Source organism: Sus scrofa, chromosome 1, assembly GCF_000003025.6.
Source record: "Sus scrofa isolate TJ Tabasco breed Duroc chromosome 1, Sscrofa11.1, whole genome shotgun sequence".
Lineage (NCBI taxonomy): Eukaryota > Metazoa > Chordata > Mammalia > Artiodactyla > Suidae > Sus > Sus scrofa.
Window position 1 is genome coordinate 53,411,940 of NC_010443.5, and position 15,835 is coordinate 53,427,774.

Here is a 15,835-nt window from a genome sequence, read left to right on the forward strand (position 1 = left end):
AGATCAATTTTTTACCAATGAAAATTTATGAACATATATAATACTTACCATTAGCCAGCATGCCAGTCTTCTCTTCTTCCTAAATTAAAAAAAATAAACTATATGATTTGAAACCAAAGTTATATGAAATAACTGCAATGCAAATAATAAAAAAATTGGGGGAGTTCCCGTTGTGGTGCAGCAGAAACAAATCTGACTAGTGTTCACGAGGATGAAGGTTTGATCCCTGGCCTTGCTCAGTGGGTTAAGGATCCCAAGCTGCTGTGAGCTATGGTGTAGCTTGCAGAGATGGCTTGGATCCTGTGTTGCTGTGGCTGGTAAAGGCTGGCAGTTGCAGCTCTGCTTTGACCCCCTAGCCTGAGAACTTTCATATGCCGCAGGTGCGGCTTTAAAAAAAAAAAAAAATGAAAGCCAGTGCTTTACTTCGAAGATCAAGAAATGTGCTTTCTAGGTTTCTTTCATCACTCTCACTAGACTAGAGAATGGAGCTGTGAGAGAACTTCTAGAAGTCTCTTCAGAACCTTGGTGATTACCAGCAATTAATTCAGGCCTTTATAAGCCTTGTTTAAAGTACCCAGATGACATGTGTTCATCGACCTTGCTCAGAAATTCTCTTATTTTTTGAACTGCAAGACGTGTGGCTAATTCACGTGCAACTCTTGCTATTATAATGTCACCATTTTTCCCTACTGCTCAAAATCAATGATCAAATATAACTTGTACCCATTGTTTCATCTACATTTTGAGACAAAATCTTCAAAAAGGCAGGCATCAAATGGCAAGATAGTTGAAATTTTTCAAAATTATAGGTTCCCTTGGAGTAAGTTTTCTAATTGTGTCACCTATATTCGCTACCTAGATAGGCAGAGGGCAGGACCAATAACAGCAGAGCTTTACATCCTTCCTGTTTTGACCCTTAACAGTCAGCTCTCTCCTAGGCTTCCACACTTAGGTGGGCACATTTTAAACAGGTTATATTTTCTTAATTTACCAAACTACTGTGCCTTCTACTGACCTACTTAATTTTCTAACGGAAATTATTATAACACAAAACATTGTAATTGCCATATTCCAGATTGATACCTCGGATTGATACCATCAAGTTTCTAAACAGAATCATCAGATCATATTAATCTTCATGTATTTCTAAGGTCATATTCTTTTCTCCCACAACTGACTGACATAAGACAACCTAGGACAAAATAAATTTTAAAAATTAAGAGTATTTCTTAATACTCAGAAAGTGATTCTTGCTTTTATTTAGAGTCTATGGTTTCATATATGTTCAAAACATCTAGTTCTAACACATGGTCCCAAAACAAACTGTATCCAGATCAAGACCAACATAACACACAGTAACTGTCCTATTGGTTCCTATTAGGTAGCTTCAAGGGTAAGCTCTTCTGGGAGGCAATATGGAACAGTACCCTTAGCCAATCTTGGTAGCCAGTTCTTGGGAAGAATTGAGAAATGACAGAACTGGAGTCCAACAACACTGACTAATCGACAATCTCAGTCCAATAAGTTTCAGATAGCCACGTCACTATTATCCTAAATACTGAGCTGGGGTATGTATTGCACATCACAGGAACAAGACCTACCAAAGAGAAGCATAATTTAATATACTTGTTTAAAAATTAGAGATTTTAATGAAGTTTTCTAAAGCTTAAGGGAACTTCCCAAAAGAAATCTTTCAAAAAAATCATCCAATGCCATGTATTTTAATAAGATTTAAATTGACATCCTGGGTTAAGAAAATGTCTCAGTATTAAGAGATCTAAAAGTTTACAACAATGAGCAAGACTATAAAGAAATCTGTATCTCATGCTCTTTATACAGCAACAGTCAGCTAAGGTGATGAAAGAAGTTTCCAAATGGTCAAACATCAATTGATATATACCTGCTTGGGTACACATATTTTTTCTGATTTGGGATTTTCTTTGGAATAAGTCTCTTCCTTAGGGGTCAAAGGTGCATCAACATCCTCTTCATCTTCAAAATCGTCACTGTAATTTTCTGAAGAAAACAGTTTTAAGAATACATGGATCATACTGTGAAAAGTCAAATTCCAGGAAAAGACTGTATTTCCAAAAGAAATCTGCATAAGAACAATTTATTTAAATGTTAACATAAAGACACCTTTAAGAACATACTATTTGGGAGTTCCTGTTGTGGCGCAGTGGTTAACGAATCTGACTAGGAACCATGAGGTTGCGGGTTGGGTCCCTGCCCTTGCTCAGTGGGTTGACGATCCGGCGTTGCCCTGAGCTGTGGTACAGGTTGCAGACGTGGCTCGGATCCTGCGTTGCTGTGGCTCTGGCGTAGGCCGGTGGCTACAGCCCCGATTTGACCCCTAGCCTGGGAATCTCCACATGCCACAGGAGTGGCCCAAGAAATAACAAAAAGACAAAAGAAAAAAGGAAGAAAAAGAACATACTATTTGGGGCAAAGATTTAATAAGAATTTAATTCATAAGACTTAGGGGTTTTTTTTTGTACTTTCAAATAGTTATGTGTTTTATATTTTTAATATTTTGTAATATTAACCAACTAAATCTTTCTAGAGCTGTTCCAAAGGCTTTATATCTTTAATACAAACTTTTATTATTTTACTTATTTTTTTTAGGATGGAAATCTCAAATTGCACTTTTATGAAACCCTGACACTCTGCTTATTTAAGTTGATTTATTCTGGTTTTTATGGTTATCTCTACTGTGATCTTTAGGTAGTATTTATGAAAGGTCTATCTCTGATCCCTCCCTCAGGTAAATACTAGCCTTCTACAGCCTCCACTCTTCAGCTAAAGTCCCAAATTATATCTCAATGGCTTGGATGCAGAAGGGAAAGGCATGTCCATGTTAACTTGAGGCCATCAGATTACACTTGGCGAAAGCAGGCAAGGACTATGGGGCCTGAATCTCTTTATCAATGTTTAATTTGTTATTTATGGTCCTTAAATTAAAGGACTGCCTGAGATTCATGGGCTGCAGAGTAGTAATGGCCTTTTCAGAGTGGAAATGATCATTCAAAATCTTATTTGCATTTAAAAGATTAGATCAGATTCAGAGACAGGATGCATGGCCTGGTGGGAGACAGACTGCACGAGGTATGAGAGAGTTTGCTTCTGGAATGGCTGTTCTTCACTCTTCTCTTAGAATGGAGCAGACAACTTGAGTATCATTAACAACTGAAGTATGAAAAACGAGTAAGTCAAACAGAAATGCTTCTAGTGAGATCTACGTACAGAAACATCTCCATTTTAGTTCATAAGGAACACAAGGGTAGAAAAGCCCAGGTATTGTGACTTAGGTAGATATGCTAGGTTAGGTGGTTAACTACATCAACATCTATATTCTGAAGCTGAAAAGCTCGCCTTTGTTTCTCTTTCATATGAGAAAGACGACTGCCGAGGATTTTCTAAGTATCAGCAGACTTAATAAAATTCACAAAACAGTTACCAAGAAATTACTTGGTATTAGACAAATCCTAGGTGCTACGACCAATATCAGATGATTTAGATTCTAATAGTTGAGTGGGACTCACTGAATTTTAAACACTTCAGTGATTAGTCTTGCTTAAGTAAAGATGGTAAACAAGGAGGCAGGAGATACAGGAGGGTGTAACAATGAACTTAGACGACTACCTGGGACTGGGGAACTATCTGAAGTCAATACAAGGGGATGTAGTATTTGTGTCACTGCAAAGCAGCAGTATAAACACAGTTCAAGGGAGTGCAGCATAGTGCTTAGAGCATGACCAGGACCCAGAAGACTTGGATTCAATCCCTGGTTCTACTACTTTGAGCTGTAGACCCATCAGCAGGTCACAAACCCACAATGCCTCATCTTCCCATCCATCAAGTGAGGATGATAACAGTTTTTTTTTTTCTTCTTCATTTCATTGAGAAATAACATTGGTAGACACAGAGAAAAATGAGACAGACAAGAAACAGAAGGAAGGAAAATAGCATATCAGAGATTTTGGAAAGAAACACCAAGGGAAATTATTTATACAAAAATGAAAAAAATAAAACCCAATTGAGAAGGTGATTTTCAAATGAGAAATATCAGAGATAACAATATCCAGCTCATCTCACAGTTTGGAAAACAATGAAAGTATTAATTTTTATTTTTCTCATCTTTTTGGCAGGAAGATGTTACATATTCAATGTTACATATTTTTATTATTATATTCCACTACCTTGTAACTTTGAAAATATTATTTGCATAAATAGAAAATAAGTTAACAACACTCAATGTAAAAATCTAAAAAATACATAGGGTCTAATCGGAGCTGTAGCCACTGACCTACGCCAGAGCCACAGCAAGGCGGGATCCAAGCCGTATTTGCAACCTACACCACAGCTCACAGCAACGCCAGATCCTTAACCCACTGAGCAAGGCCAGTCGAACCCACAACCTCATGGTTCCTAGTTGGATTCATTAACCACTGTGCTACAACGGGAACTCCTTAGATACATTTTTTATTTTCTGTTGGAAAATATGGCGCAAATTTTAATTTAAATGATGGACTCTAGGAGGGCTTTTTCTCTACCATCTTGGATTTTAAGGACTTTGTAAATAATGAGACAAATGGACAAGATGTATGAAACAACTCTTTCCAGACACTGGACAACTGGCGGCACAAAATATGACTCCTAAGAAAAGACAAACAAGTGAGCTGAGCCCTCCACTTACTAGAAGGTATGTACGTACATCCTGGAGTGCTGAGTGGGGAGGGTGAGATCACGATGGTCTCACTGTGCTAAGGAGACAGAGATAGGAGGACAGAAAAGATGAGGTGACTCGAAGCTGCAGGGCAGTGATAAAGAGAGGAGGTGCCTATGAAGAAACAGAGCACTAGTAATCTGCATGGGGCCCCCTGGAGTCCTTCCTTCCTGAATACGAAGTCATTTATATGTGGCTTGGGCAAAGAATGACTGGGAAGCTGACGGCTGGACAATTCCCAAAGTTAGCACAGGGTAAGGAGACTCTGAAGCTCTAACCTCGCTTGAGTGGAAAAAAATCCTCATTGTTCAGTAGGGGAGTTCAGTGAAAATCTCAAAAGGGTTCTTTGTGCTCAGTAGTGGTGTCAAACTCTACTAGAGTAAGTAAGGCTACTCTAGATGTCCCTTAACAAAGCAGAACAAAAGCCTTGAGGGAATCGACTCCTGTCAGAACAAAGCTCAGCACTTTTCAAAAGAAGAAAACTAAGACACTGAACAATGTAAAAACCTACAATATATTAAACACTCAATTAAAAAATTACTAGAGGAGTTCCCGTCGTGGCTCAATGGTTAACGAATCCGACTAGGAACTATGAGGTGTCAGGTTCGATCCCTGGCCTTGCTCAGTGGTTAAGGATCTGGCGTTGCCGTGAGCTGTGGTGTAGGTCACAGACGCGGCTCAGATTCCCAGTTGCTCTGGCTCTGGCTGTAGGCTGGCAGCTACAGCTCTGATCAGACCCCTAGCCTGGGAACCTTCATATGCTGCAGGAGCAGCCCTGGAAAGGCAAAAAGACCCCCCCCCAAAAAAAAATTACTAGAATTACCAGGAGAAAGAAGTAACCACAACTAGGAGAAGAAGCAGTTAAGAGAAAGAGACCCAGAAATAAACAAATACTGGGATTGGCAAAATACACTCAGTGTTGAGGACTTGAAAACAAAGAATACAAGGAAACATACTTGAAGAGACAGACAAGAGATCCAAAAGAAACTTCTAGAGTAAAAGAAAAAAAAGAAATCATTCAATGAATTAAAAGATTGAAGAAAAGAAAAAGGATCAGTGAACTTGAAGACACAGCAACAGAACTGAAGCAGAGAGGGAAAAAAAGCTTTAAAAAATGAAATAGTCTGAGTGACCTGTGGGACAAAATCTGACCTGCTGACACATCTGTAATTAGAATCAGAAAGCAAGGGTGGCAAAAATGATATTTGAAGAATTAATGATAAAAACATTTTTCGATGTTGATGTTCATAAATCAATTGATGCTCCACCAGCTCCAAACAGGACAAATGCAAGAAAAGCACACCAAGATACAGCCTAATCAAATTGCCTAGAGAGAAAATTTTGAAAACAAGAGGGGAAAAAAGACACAATATATACAAATTCACAATAATAGGAATTACCATTGACTTCTCATGAGAAATGATGTCAGAGGACAAAAGAATGAAATCATTAAAGCGCTCAAAGGAAAAAAACTACCTAGAATTTTGATATACTTTTGAATGATATAAGCAAAACTGTTCTTCAAAAACAAGAAAAATGTATTTTCAGACAAATGAAAGCTGAGAGAATTTATTCTTCCTAGGTCTGTACTATAAGAAGCTTCTTCATGCTGAAGAAAAATATTTGATAGAAATTCAAAATAGTACTAGATAGCAACTATTTGAAAGTTGCTAAGAGAATAGAACCATTAAAAGCTCTCATTATGAGAAAAAAATTGGGGGGTAATTATGTAAAGTGACATATTAAATAGACAACATGGGATCATTTCACAATGTATACAGATATTGAATCATGTTGTACACCTGAAACTAATATAATGTTCTATATGTTAATCATAACCTTAATTAAAAAAAATTTCATTTCTGGAGTTCCCGTCGTGGCGCAGTGGTTAACAAATCCGACTAGGAACCATGAGGTTGTGGGTTTGATCCCTGGCCTTGCTCAGTGGGTTAAGGATCTGGTGTTGCCTTGAGCTGTGGTGTAGGTCTCAGACAAGGCTTGGATCCCACGTTGCTGTGGCTGTGGTGTAGGCCGGTGGCTACAGCTCCGATTAGATCCCTAGCCGGAGAACCTCCATATGCCGCAGGAGCAGCCCTAGAAAAGGCAAAAAAAAAAAAAAAGACCAAAAAAATTTTTTTTTCATTTCGTTTTTTTGTCTGCCTTTTCCAGGGATGCAGAGATACAACAAGCCAAAAGAAGGGATATGATGGAACCTATAAATGATGAAACCAATAAAATGCAGGACAAAGCAATAACAAAAAAGATGGGGAGTTCCTGACTGTGGTGCAGTGGGTTAAGAATCCAACTGCAGTGGCTCAGGTTGCTGTGGAGGCACAGGTTCAATACTTGGCCCAGCACAGTGGGTTAAAGGATTTGGCTTGTCACAGCCGTGGCTTGGATTCAATCCTTCAGTCCCTGATCTGGGAACTTCCACGTTCCAGGGATTTGGCCATTAAAAAAAGAAGAGAGAGAGTTGGAAAGACTCAAAAAAAAAAAAAAAAATTCAAAACAGTAAATAACCATATCACTGAATACATTTTTGCAAAGGGTAAAAACATTTCATTTAAAGGTCAGAGATTGTCAGATTGGATAAAGTAGCAAAACCCAGCTATATTCTACCCATAAGAAAAACCATTTTAAATATAAAAAGACACATTAAAAGTCAAAAGATAGAAAAAGATACACCTCTCTCACCATGCTTTAGAAGTATTTCTCTTGGCTTCATAGATACCCCTGCCCTAGCATAAAAGTCCTTTTTCTGTCATCCCAGTGGGTTAACCACCCACTTCTAAAAAAATGAGGCAGTACTGCACTTACAACCATTTCTTAGCAGCTCAAATTCTAATGTAGGCAACTCACTCTACCTGTTCAAGCTCTTTCCAAGATAATATGATTTTTGTTTTAATTATTTTTCTCATATCAATGTTATTATTAAAAGCTCATATTATCTTTTCAAATAGTGTAAATTTTAAAACCAGTGACATTACCTGCTAATTCTTCATGTTTTGTTTCACTCCCATGCATATCTTCGGTTAGTTCCATGAGAGCTTGATTACTAGAAAAGGATTTACCATGTTAATCATACATTTCCATGCAATTTTTGTGTATATTTTTTAAAAATCTCTAACATTACATATTTCTTCTCAAGTTCTCCTGTTCTAGCAAAAGTTAAAAATTTGGAAGCTATGAGGGAAATGTTTTGAAAATAAAGTATCTTCAAAGCCTAACACTAATAGTAGCTGCCAAAGTAATACAAAGGGGAAAATGCTGTATTTCTTAACTTTTAATACAAATATACATAATTTTATACATAAATGTGTGCAATTATATGTCACAGCATCCAGAGACTCTTTCTATGCTAAAGATAGGAACTGACCACAAGCTCTGAGAACCAGTAAAGTCTAGGGGAGGGCAGAAAAGCTGCCAGTCAGCATTTATATGCTGATAAGAAATTTCACCCTGAAATGGAAGCTGAAGGACAGCCTTAAACCAGTAAACACTCAGCAAGGTGGCAACAGAGCCTGAGCTAGTTTTATTGATATTGGGTATACTAACTGATACACTGCCTTCTTTCAAACCAAGGAGTCAGTCCTACCTTTTTCAGTCTACCTACTCTTGTCTCCAGTGAGATTATTAGCAGATCCAAGAAACCGTAACAACAGCAAACACCTAATGTTGCATATTCTGTACTATGTTGCACTCTGACCAGTCTGTTCTAGAGTGGAAAGATTAGTTAAGACTATTAAAAGAAAAAGTTAAGAAGTATTCCAAAGAGGCAAAAACTGTGTCAAACAAGCCTGGGTATGTTTAATCTGTGTTGTCACTGTTAGGACAGGCATTCACCCTGGGCCCTGAGTGTCCTTGTGTGTTCTTGCTGGCAAGGCAGAGAACCCATGGCCCAGACCTCTCCTTCCTCAGCCGTTTCTTAGGGTTGTCTGCAGTGATATGAGCAATCCCTGAGTATGAGGTAATGCTTCTGCCCCCAAAGCCAGCTTGTTTCCACTTGTACAAGCAATGGATTCCCCAAGCTCAGTGATCATCTTCTGTAAAGCAACCCACTACATGGGCAGTCAGCCATCATGGACCCTCTGGGTTGCCCTGGGGAACCCGAGGCAAATAAACATGACACTCGAGTTCTGCTTTTATGATGAGAAATGAGTCCTTTTGTTTCTTGGAATCTTGTCTATTGTCAGCATCCATAAATCTGGCAGGCTGACACACCGTTAGCTTGCAAGTAGGGTGCAAATCTCACACCACACACTGTCCACGACAGTCACCGCTCTGTCCACTCTCTCTAAGAAACTCGGCATCTTGAGGAGATCAGACACTCTAATGAGCAGAGGCTAGCATTCTCCCGACCCTTAATTTAATTACAGTTTGGTGTTCTTACAATCTTAACATTGTAATCTGACTTCCATTCATAATTTTAAAACCTAGATATAAAACTGAAACTGAAGCAATTAAAGACATCAGGTTTCACAAAAGCCTTGAGAATGCCAAAGGTCTACTGCATTTACAGAGCACCAGCTCAAGTCACAGGATTTCCAGCATAAATGAGGTTTCCTGGTAATCATGAGGGTCAAACAAACACAACAGTAGGGCAGGAACCAAATCTGTCTTGGCTCCTTGGTTCCTCCTTCCCTTTCTGCTTCTATTTTCCCTGAGTTTATGATAGCTACTTGGCTTCTCTAATTTGTTATCTGTAGACAGTCGCTTAATAAATTATCTTCCTAGTTATGTCTATTTGAATGTGTTATTAGTCTCAAAAGCATCTCTTATGTGCAATTTCAGATATCTGGAGAATCAAATACATATCGCAAAGGCCATACACATATGCTCATTCTACACACACACACACCCACCCCTGACCAAAATAATTAACAGGAAACAGAATTAAAGATAAGGTTTAACTTTTGCCAGTATAATATTTACCCATTTAAGCCCATGCATATACCAGCCTTTCAAAAATAAAGACACAAAAGTCATTTAATGATTAGTTTATATTATATTTACATTACCTATGTAAAGCTTTAAAATGTATGGAGTCACTGGAATCCAATTCCTTATTTAATCTTGAATAATCAATGGAAGATGTTAAGCCTTTCTCAAGCCTGGCAAAAAACTGCTCTTTTTCCTCTTGTTCTTCTAATGTGTCCAATCCCAATCCAAGAACACTATGATTGAGCTCTGAAACCATCTCTAAATGGAAAGCACAAATAGTCTATTAACATAAAAAATGTTGGCAAAATTCATGTCAATGATGTATTTATTGGCATTATATAAAACTTAAAAAAATTTAAAACATATTTTACTTTACATATTTTGTTTTACTCACCAAATATAGCTTTATATTCATAATAATACAGAAGGATATAAGGCTCCTCCAAGATACTAAATCTGTTTACATACTTCAGGAAAGGAGGCTCCAAGATAGTTATGAATTAATATTTCTACAAATTCTGATTACAAGAATAATAAACTGTCCAATCATACCCCTCACATTTCTTACCATTGGCTTCTAAGCTGTCAATACTTAGGACAGAGGTTCCACTGCTTTTAAGAAACTGAATCCTTTCAGCAGACTCCTCTTCAATTTCCATAACAGGCTGAGGGGTCTTCTTTGTTTTCAAATAGCTTACATTTGTTCCCAGCAGTCCTAGGGAGGAGATTTAATATAGTTGGATATTTATAGATATTTAATGGGTATAACATGGATATTTAAAAACAAGTGTTTTGACCACTGCACCAATATAGTACTACTGTTATACTAGTTTATACTAGTTATAGTTTTATACTAGTATACCAGTAGACAGTAGACACAAAATAAATCTGGTCTATTAAATAAAAATCCATCAGACCAAAAATGTACAAAAGCAAAATTACAATTCTATTTGATAGCAGTGCACTTTATTAAATGGAATATTTCAAAAATATGCATAATGAGACAAGATTTTTAAAAATTATTTTGAAGCACAAGTATTTAATTATTTAATATTGTATATCGATGCTACTTTAAAGAGTATCTTCTGCTTTATGTGAAGGAAAGAAGGGAGACAACCCCAGGCTGGGGAACAAGAAGGTCCAAGGCAGAGATAGGCCATGTTCGTTCGTTCGTTCGTTCGTTCGTTCATTCATTCATTCATTCATTCATGTCCGGAACCGTGGTTCATGTCCATGTCTGGATCCATTCATTCATTCATTCATTCATGTCCGGAACCCGTGGTTCATGTCCATGTCCGGATCCATTCATTCATTCATTCATTCATGTCCGGAACCCCTGGTTCATGTCCATGTCCGGATCCATTCATTCATTCATTCATTCATTCATGTCCGGAACCCGTGGTTCCCAGACAAGGGGTCGAATCAGAGCTGCAGCCGTCAGCCTACACCACAGTAACACCTATCTGAGCTGTGTCTGTGACCTACACCACAGCTCATGGCAACACCAGATCCTTAACCCACTCAGTGAGGCCAGGGATTGAACCACCATGTTCTTTTTGAAGACGCAAAAAACCCAGTGACTGGGGCTAGAGAGGGAGGGTGGTCTGGGAGGAAATAATCCAGGGCAGGAGTCAATGGTCAGACCACACTCATCTTCACAGGTCAGGGGTTAAGATTTTGTTCTTCATTCTAAAAACACTAGAAAACACTGGAAAAGTTAAACAGTATCAAACTCTCTTTAACTCTAACAGTATGTTTTAAAAAACCGATATATGCAAAAAGTAAATAACTACATTGTGAGATATAAAGATTAGAAAAATAACAATTTGCTTAGAAGGAAGCCTTATTAAGAAGTTATAAATTCTAACTTCGATTCTCTAATTAGTCCAAATTATCTTACAGCTCTGTGTGAATAATGGTCTTAATGGAGCTCATAACTTCCACACAGCTGGAGAAAACCAGGAGACATTTCTGCAGGTACCTCACGTGAAAACACCACCCAAGGTCGGGGTGCCAACATGGCGTCTGCCCAGGGTCTAACCCCAGTTCTGAAGCTGGGCCAGGGCTCTGAGTCACAGCCCCTAACCTTCTGACTAATACAACAGAAACCAAGATCAGACTTAGTTATTTATAAAGACAAGAATAACCAGTAAGAAAATTAGATCGTTTCACCTTTCAGGCAGAATATTTTATCCTTATGGCAACTGAAAGAAATGTGAAATAGCTCCATGTTGATGTTTAATGGCATCTCAGATTGGGAATGCACTTCTCTCCTCAAAAATGGGTGTTCAATTCTCCCTTAGAAGCATCTACACTTCAATGGCAGAAATCATATTTTATCTTTGCATACCAGTGCTTAGTACTCAGAACATAACATGATCTCAATAATGCCTGTGATTGAACCAGGGACTAGGTTATACCCCTGGGCAGAAAAACTTCTCCCTTGTGTTTTAATGGACATTGTCAAAGTTTCCTTCTTAAGTATCATTTGCATCTTTTACTAATCAAATCCACTCTGATTGATACATTCTTTTAAAAATATTTTAGTATCTTTAGTCAGGTTATATTATGTAAGTGTTGGTTTGGAACCTATCCCCTTTTCCTTTAGGGTGAGTTTGCATATTCCACCTCTCATTCATTACTTTCTAGGAAAGATATTTTAACGCTAATTAAGTCTTAAATCTTTGGCAACTATTTCAATAGCACTTAGTCATATAACATTGTTTTCAAGCACAATAGGGGGAAAGATTCTAAAAAGGAATTCTTCCTATGCAAACTTTGGCACTGTGCGTGGTTTATGGATTTACGAAAAAAACAGGTTTTCAATTAGACAACTACTTATTGTACAGTGTTAAGAAAAACAAAGAAGTGACTATCAAATTTACTATAACATTTGCTTGTTAAATATTTATTATTTACTGTTGAGGGTCAGGGAGTACAAGTAAAAAGAAGAGATAGAAATCAGTTCATTACATGGTGCTTACTGATCCACAAATAGGGCAAATACAGGTACTTAATAGAGATAGTCTGGGGGTCCTCTTACTGATATAGTAATGTTCATATTATAGTAGGTAAACTAAAGAAAATGTTCAAGAGAGCAATTTCCCATTTGTAAAGACGTGACCAGGAATAGTTCTGGGAAAGGTATACACATGTGCTAGACAGGATTGATAATGAGTTATCATTAAGACAAAACATTATTTTTTTTCTACTGTTATTTAACAGAAAGGGATACCAAAATCTCTAGACTTGTTAAAACCTTTCCAATGCAAAGATATTAATATTTTTGTGAGAATATTTTAGTAAATCACCTTAAATCAGTGTACCATTAAACATGATAATATGTAAATACATCTGAATTATTCACCATCGTAATTTGAGTTAATGTTATCACAAAGTAAAGCAATCTGATAAATGTAGAACCACAGATTCTCAATTATATAAGAAATATAAAATATGGTTAAGTAAAATGAAAATCAATTCAAACCTCAAAAGTTCACACTGTTAGTATTACTTTCCTTATAGTAGAGTAAGAAAAAATTCAGAATTAAATCTCAACTGCCCCCTTGTGGTCAAATAATTTAAAAATTAAAAATCAGCAATATTTACCACCATCATCAAATTCATCTTCAGTTATCCACCATGGCACTGTATCTTTCTTCTGCACTTCTTTAGGTTTTCTAGGCGTTTTGTTTGAATTTTCAAAAGAATCATCTGAAAGCTGAATCAGATATAAGCTACTGAATTTTAAATTTAAGAATCCCAGATTTATCACTAAAAATGTTTCCCTTAGTTCTTTCACAGTTCCGCTAGCACAGAAATATTCTCAGCAATAACATATAAATTCATATTTCAAGACATATGTAGCCAAAATAAGATAAACATCAAGAATATATCTCTGGGGGTTCCCACTGTGGCTCAGTAATGAACCTGACTAGCATCCCTGAGGATGTGGGTTCAATCCCTGGCCTTGCTCAGTAGGTTAAGGATCTGGCATTGCCGTGAGCTGTGGTGTAGGTCATAGATGTGGCTCAGATCCTGTGTTGCTGTGGCTGTGGTGTAGGCTGGCAGCTGCAGCTCTAATTTGACCCCTAGCCTAGGAACTTCCATATGCCATGGGTGTGGCCCTAAAAAAAGAAATCTCTGAACATTGATTGATTTTATAGATAGAATTAAACAAGAAGACTAACCAAGGAGAAAAACATCAATAACAACAAAGAAATAAAGAAAGCTTGATCAAGAATAAACAATTATTGAACAAAATCACCTAGTATCACTCCAGAAGAACATAAAATTCTACGATTGGGAAGAACTGAGTGTCAGAAGTTTACCAGAGAAATTACCATTTATCACAGTGATTAACAAACTTTAACAAACTTATTTGTCCTCTTCTACTCTTCAGGTCCAAATGTTACTAGAATCCTAAATCCCCACTCTAACCTCCAACTTACCTCCCTTACTCTCAGCCAACAATTTGGCCTTTCTCTTTACTGAGAAAATGAAGACTTTCGGCCAAAAACCACCCTTCATCCCCTCACCCCACCACTAAACTTGCCTGTTAAGACATTACTTTCCTCTCAGAAAAGAAATTCTTTCCTCCACTCCAAGGAGAAACCTGCAGAGGGCTCACTCCCACCTTGCCGGGTTCTCACTTCCTTGGTTATCCCCCAGTCACCCTGCATCCTCACCCCCCTCCTCTCTCACCCTCCTTGCCCCAGGTTATAAACCAGCTCATTGCTGCATCCCCAGGGCCCAGCACAGCACCTGGCACAGTCACAGAATGAAAGAATAAACACTCAAGTCAACTCTACTTTTAAATAAACAAACATAAACCACAACAAAGCAAAACAAACAAAATAAACACCTTTCATTCTACCCATCACTTTATATATATATAAATATGTAAATACATATATTTATACTTAACATATATATGTGTGTATATATATATTTGTATATGTATAATATACATATACTCTACAACTTCTCAAGTTCACTGCTCAACCAACTTTTTTTTTTGCTCTCTCGGGCTGCTCCCGTGGCATATGGAGGTTCCCAGAATAGGGGTCGAATCAGAGCTGTAGCCACCGGCCTACGCCAGAGCCACAGCAATGCAGGATCCGAGTCGCGTCTGCAACCTACACCACAACTCAGGGCAACGCCGGAAACTTAACCCACTGAGCAAGGCCAGGGATTGAACCCGCACCTCATGGTTACTAGTCGGATTCATTAACCACTGAGCCATGACGGGAACTCCTGCTCAACCCTTTAAAATCTGGTTCCAGGGGCAGCAAGAAGATGGCAGAGGAGTAAGATGTGAGACTCACTTCTCACCTACTCGCACAAATACACTGAAAATCCATCTACATGTAGAATTTTTCACACAGAAAATTTGATGAATGCTGAAAAAAGACCTTAGGATTCTGATAGAGCAAGAAAAACTTTACACAACTGGGTAACATAAAAGAAAGAATGATCAAATGGGATTCATTCCAGGGATGCAAGTTTCTTCAATATCCGCAAGTCAGCATCATACACTGTTTCAACAAACTAAAAAATAAAAACCATGTGATCATCTCAAGAGATACAGAAAAAACTTCTGACAAAATTTAACACCCATTTCTGATAAAAACTCTCCAGAAAGTGGGCATGGAGGGAAACTACCTCAACATAATAAAAGCCATATATGACAAACCCACAGCTAACATCATTCTCAATGGTGAAAAACTGGAAGCATTTCCACTAAGATCAGGAACAAGACAAGGATGTTCACTTTCAACACTGTTAATCAACATAGTTTTGGAAGTCCTAGCCATGGCAATCAGAGAAGAAAAATAAAAGGAATCCAAATTGGAAAAGAAGAAGTAAAGCTATCACTATTTGCAGATGACATGATACTATACCTAGAAAATCCTAACATACTACCAGGAAACTGTTAGAGCTCACCAATGAATTCTGTAAAGCTGCAGGATATAAAATTAACAAACAGGAATCTATTGCAGTTCTATATACTAACAGCGAAAGATCTGAAAGAGAAATGAGAGAAACCATCCCATTTACCATCATTTCATTCTTTTATCAAAAAGAATAAAATACCTAGGAATAAACCTACCCAAAGAGACAAAAGACCTGTACTCTGAAAACTACAAGACACTGATGAAAGAAATC

The 15,835-nt window shown here is 37.7% G+C and overlaps 1 protein-coding gene across 7 annotated transcripts in view; it reads right to left on the reverse strand.

Moving 5' to 3' along the window:
• The window catches only part of CEP162 (centrosomal protein 162), a 110,037-nt gene that overhangs the window by 79,512 nt on the left and 14,690 nt on the right, over positions 1-15,835 (reverse strand). For 6 of the 7 annotated variants that reach the window (XR_002343389.1, XM_013992659.2, XM_013992660.2 and 3 more), the window contains exons 3-8: positions 13,277-13,388; positions 10,236-10,382; positions 9,745-9,925; positions 7,714-7,781; positions 1,901-2,016; positions 49-79 (exon numbers count right to left, since the gene is read on the reverse strand). Coding sequence is in view for 6 of the 7 variants with exons in the window: in XM_013992659.2 (XP_013848113.1) it covers positions 49-79; positions 1,901-2,016; positions 7,714-7,781; positions 9,745-9,925; positions 10,236-10,382; positions 13,277-13,388 (655 nt within the window). In the remaining variant the exon portion in view is untranslated. The remainder of the gene's footprint in view (positions 1-48; positions 80-1,900; positions 2,017-7,713; positions 7,782-9,744; positions 9,926-10,235; positions 10,383-13,276; positions 13,389-15,835) is intronic. The other variant, XM_021089608.1, reaches the window with a different exon arrangement.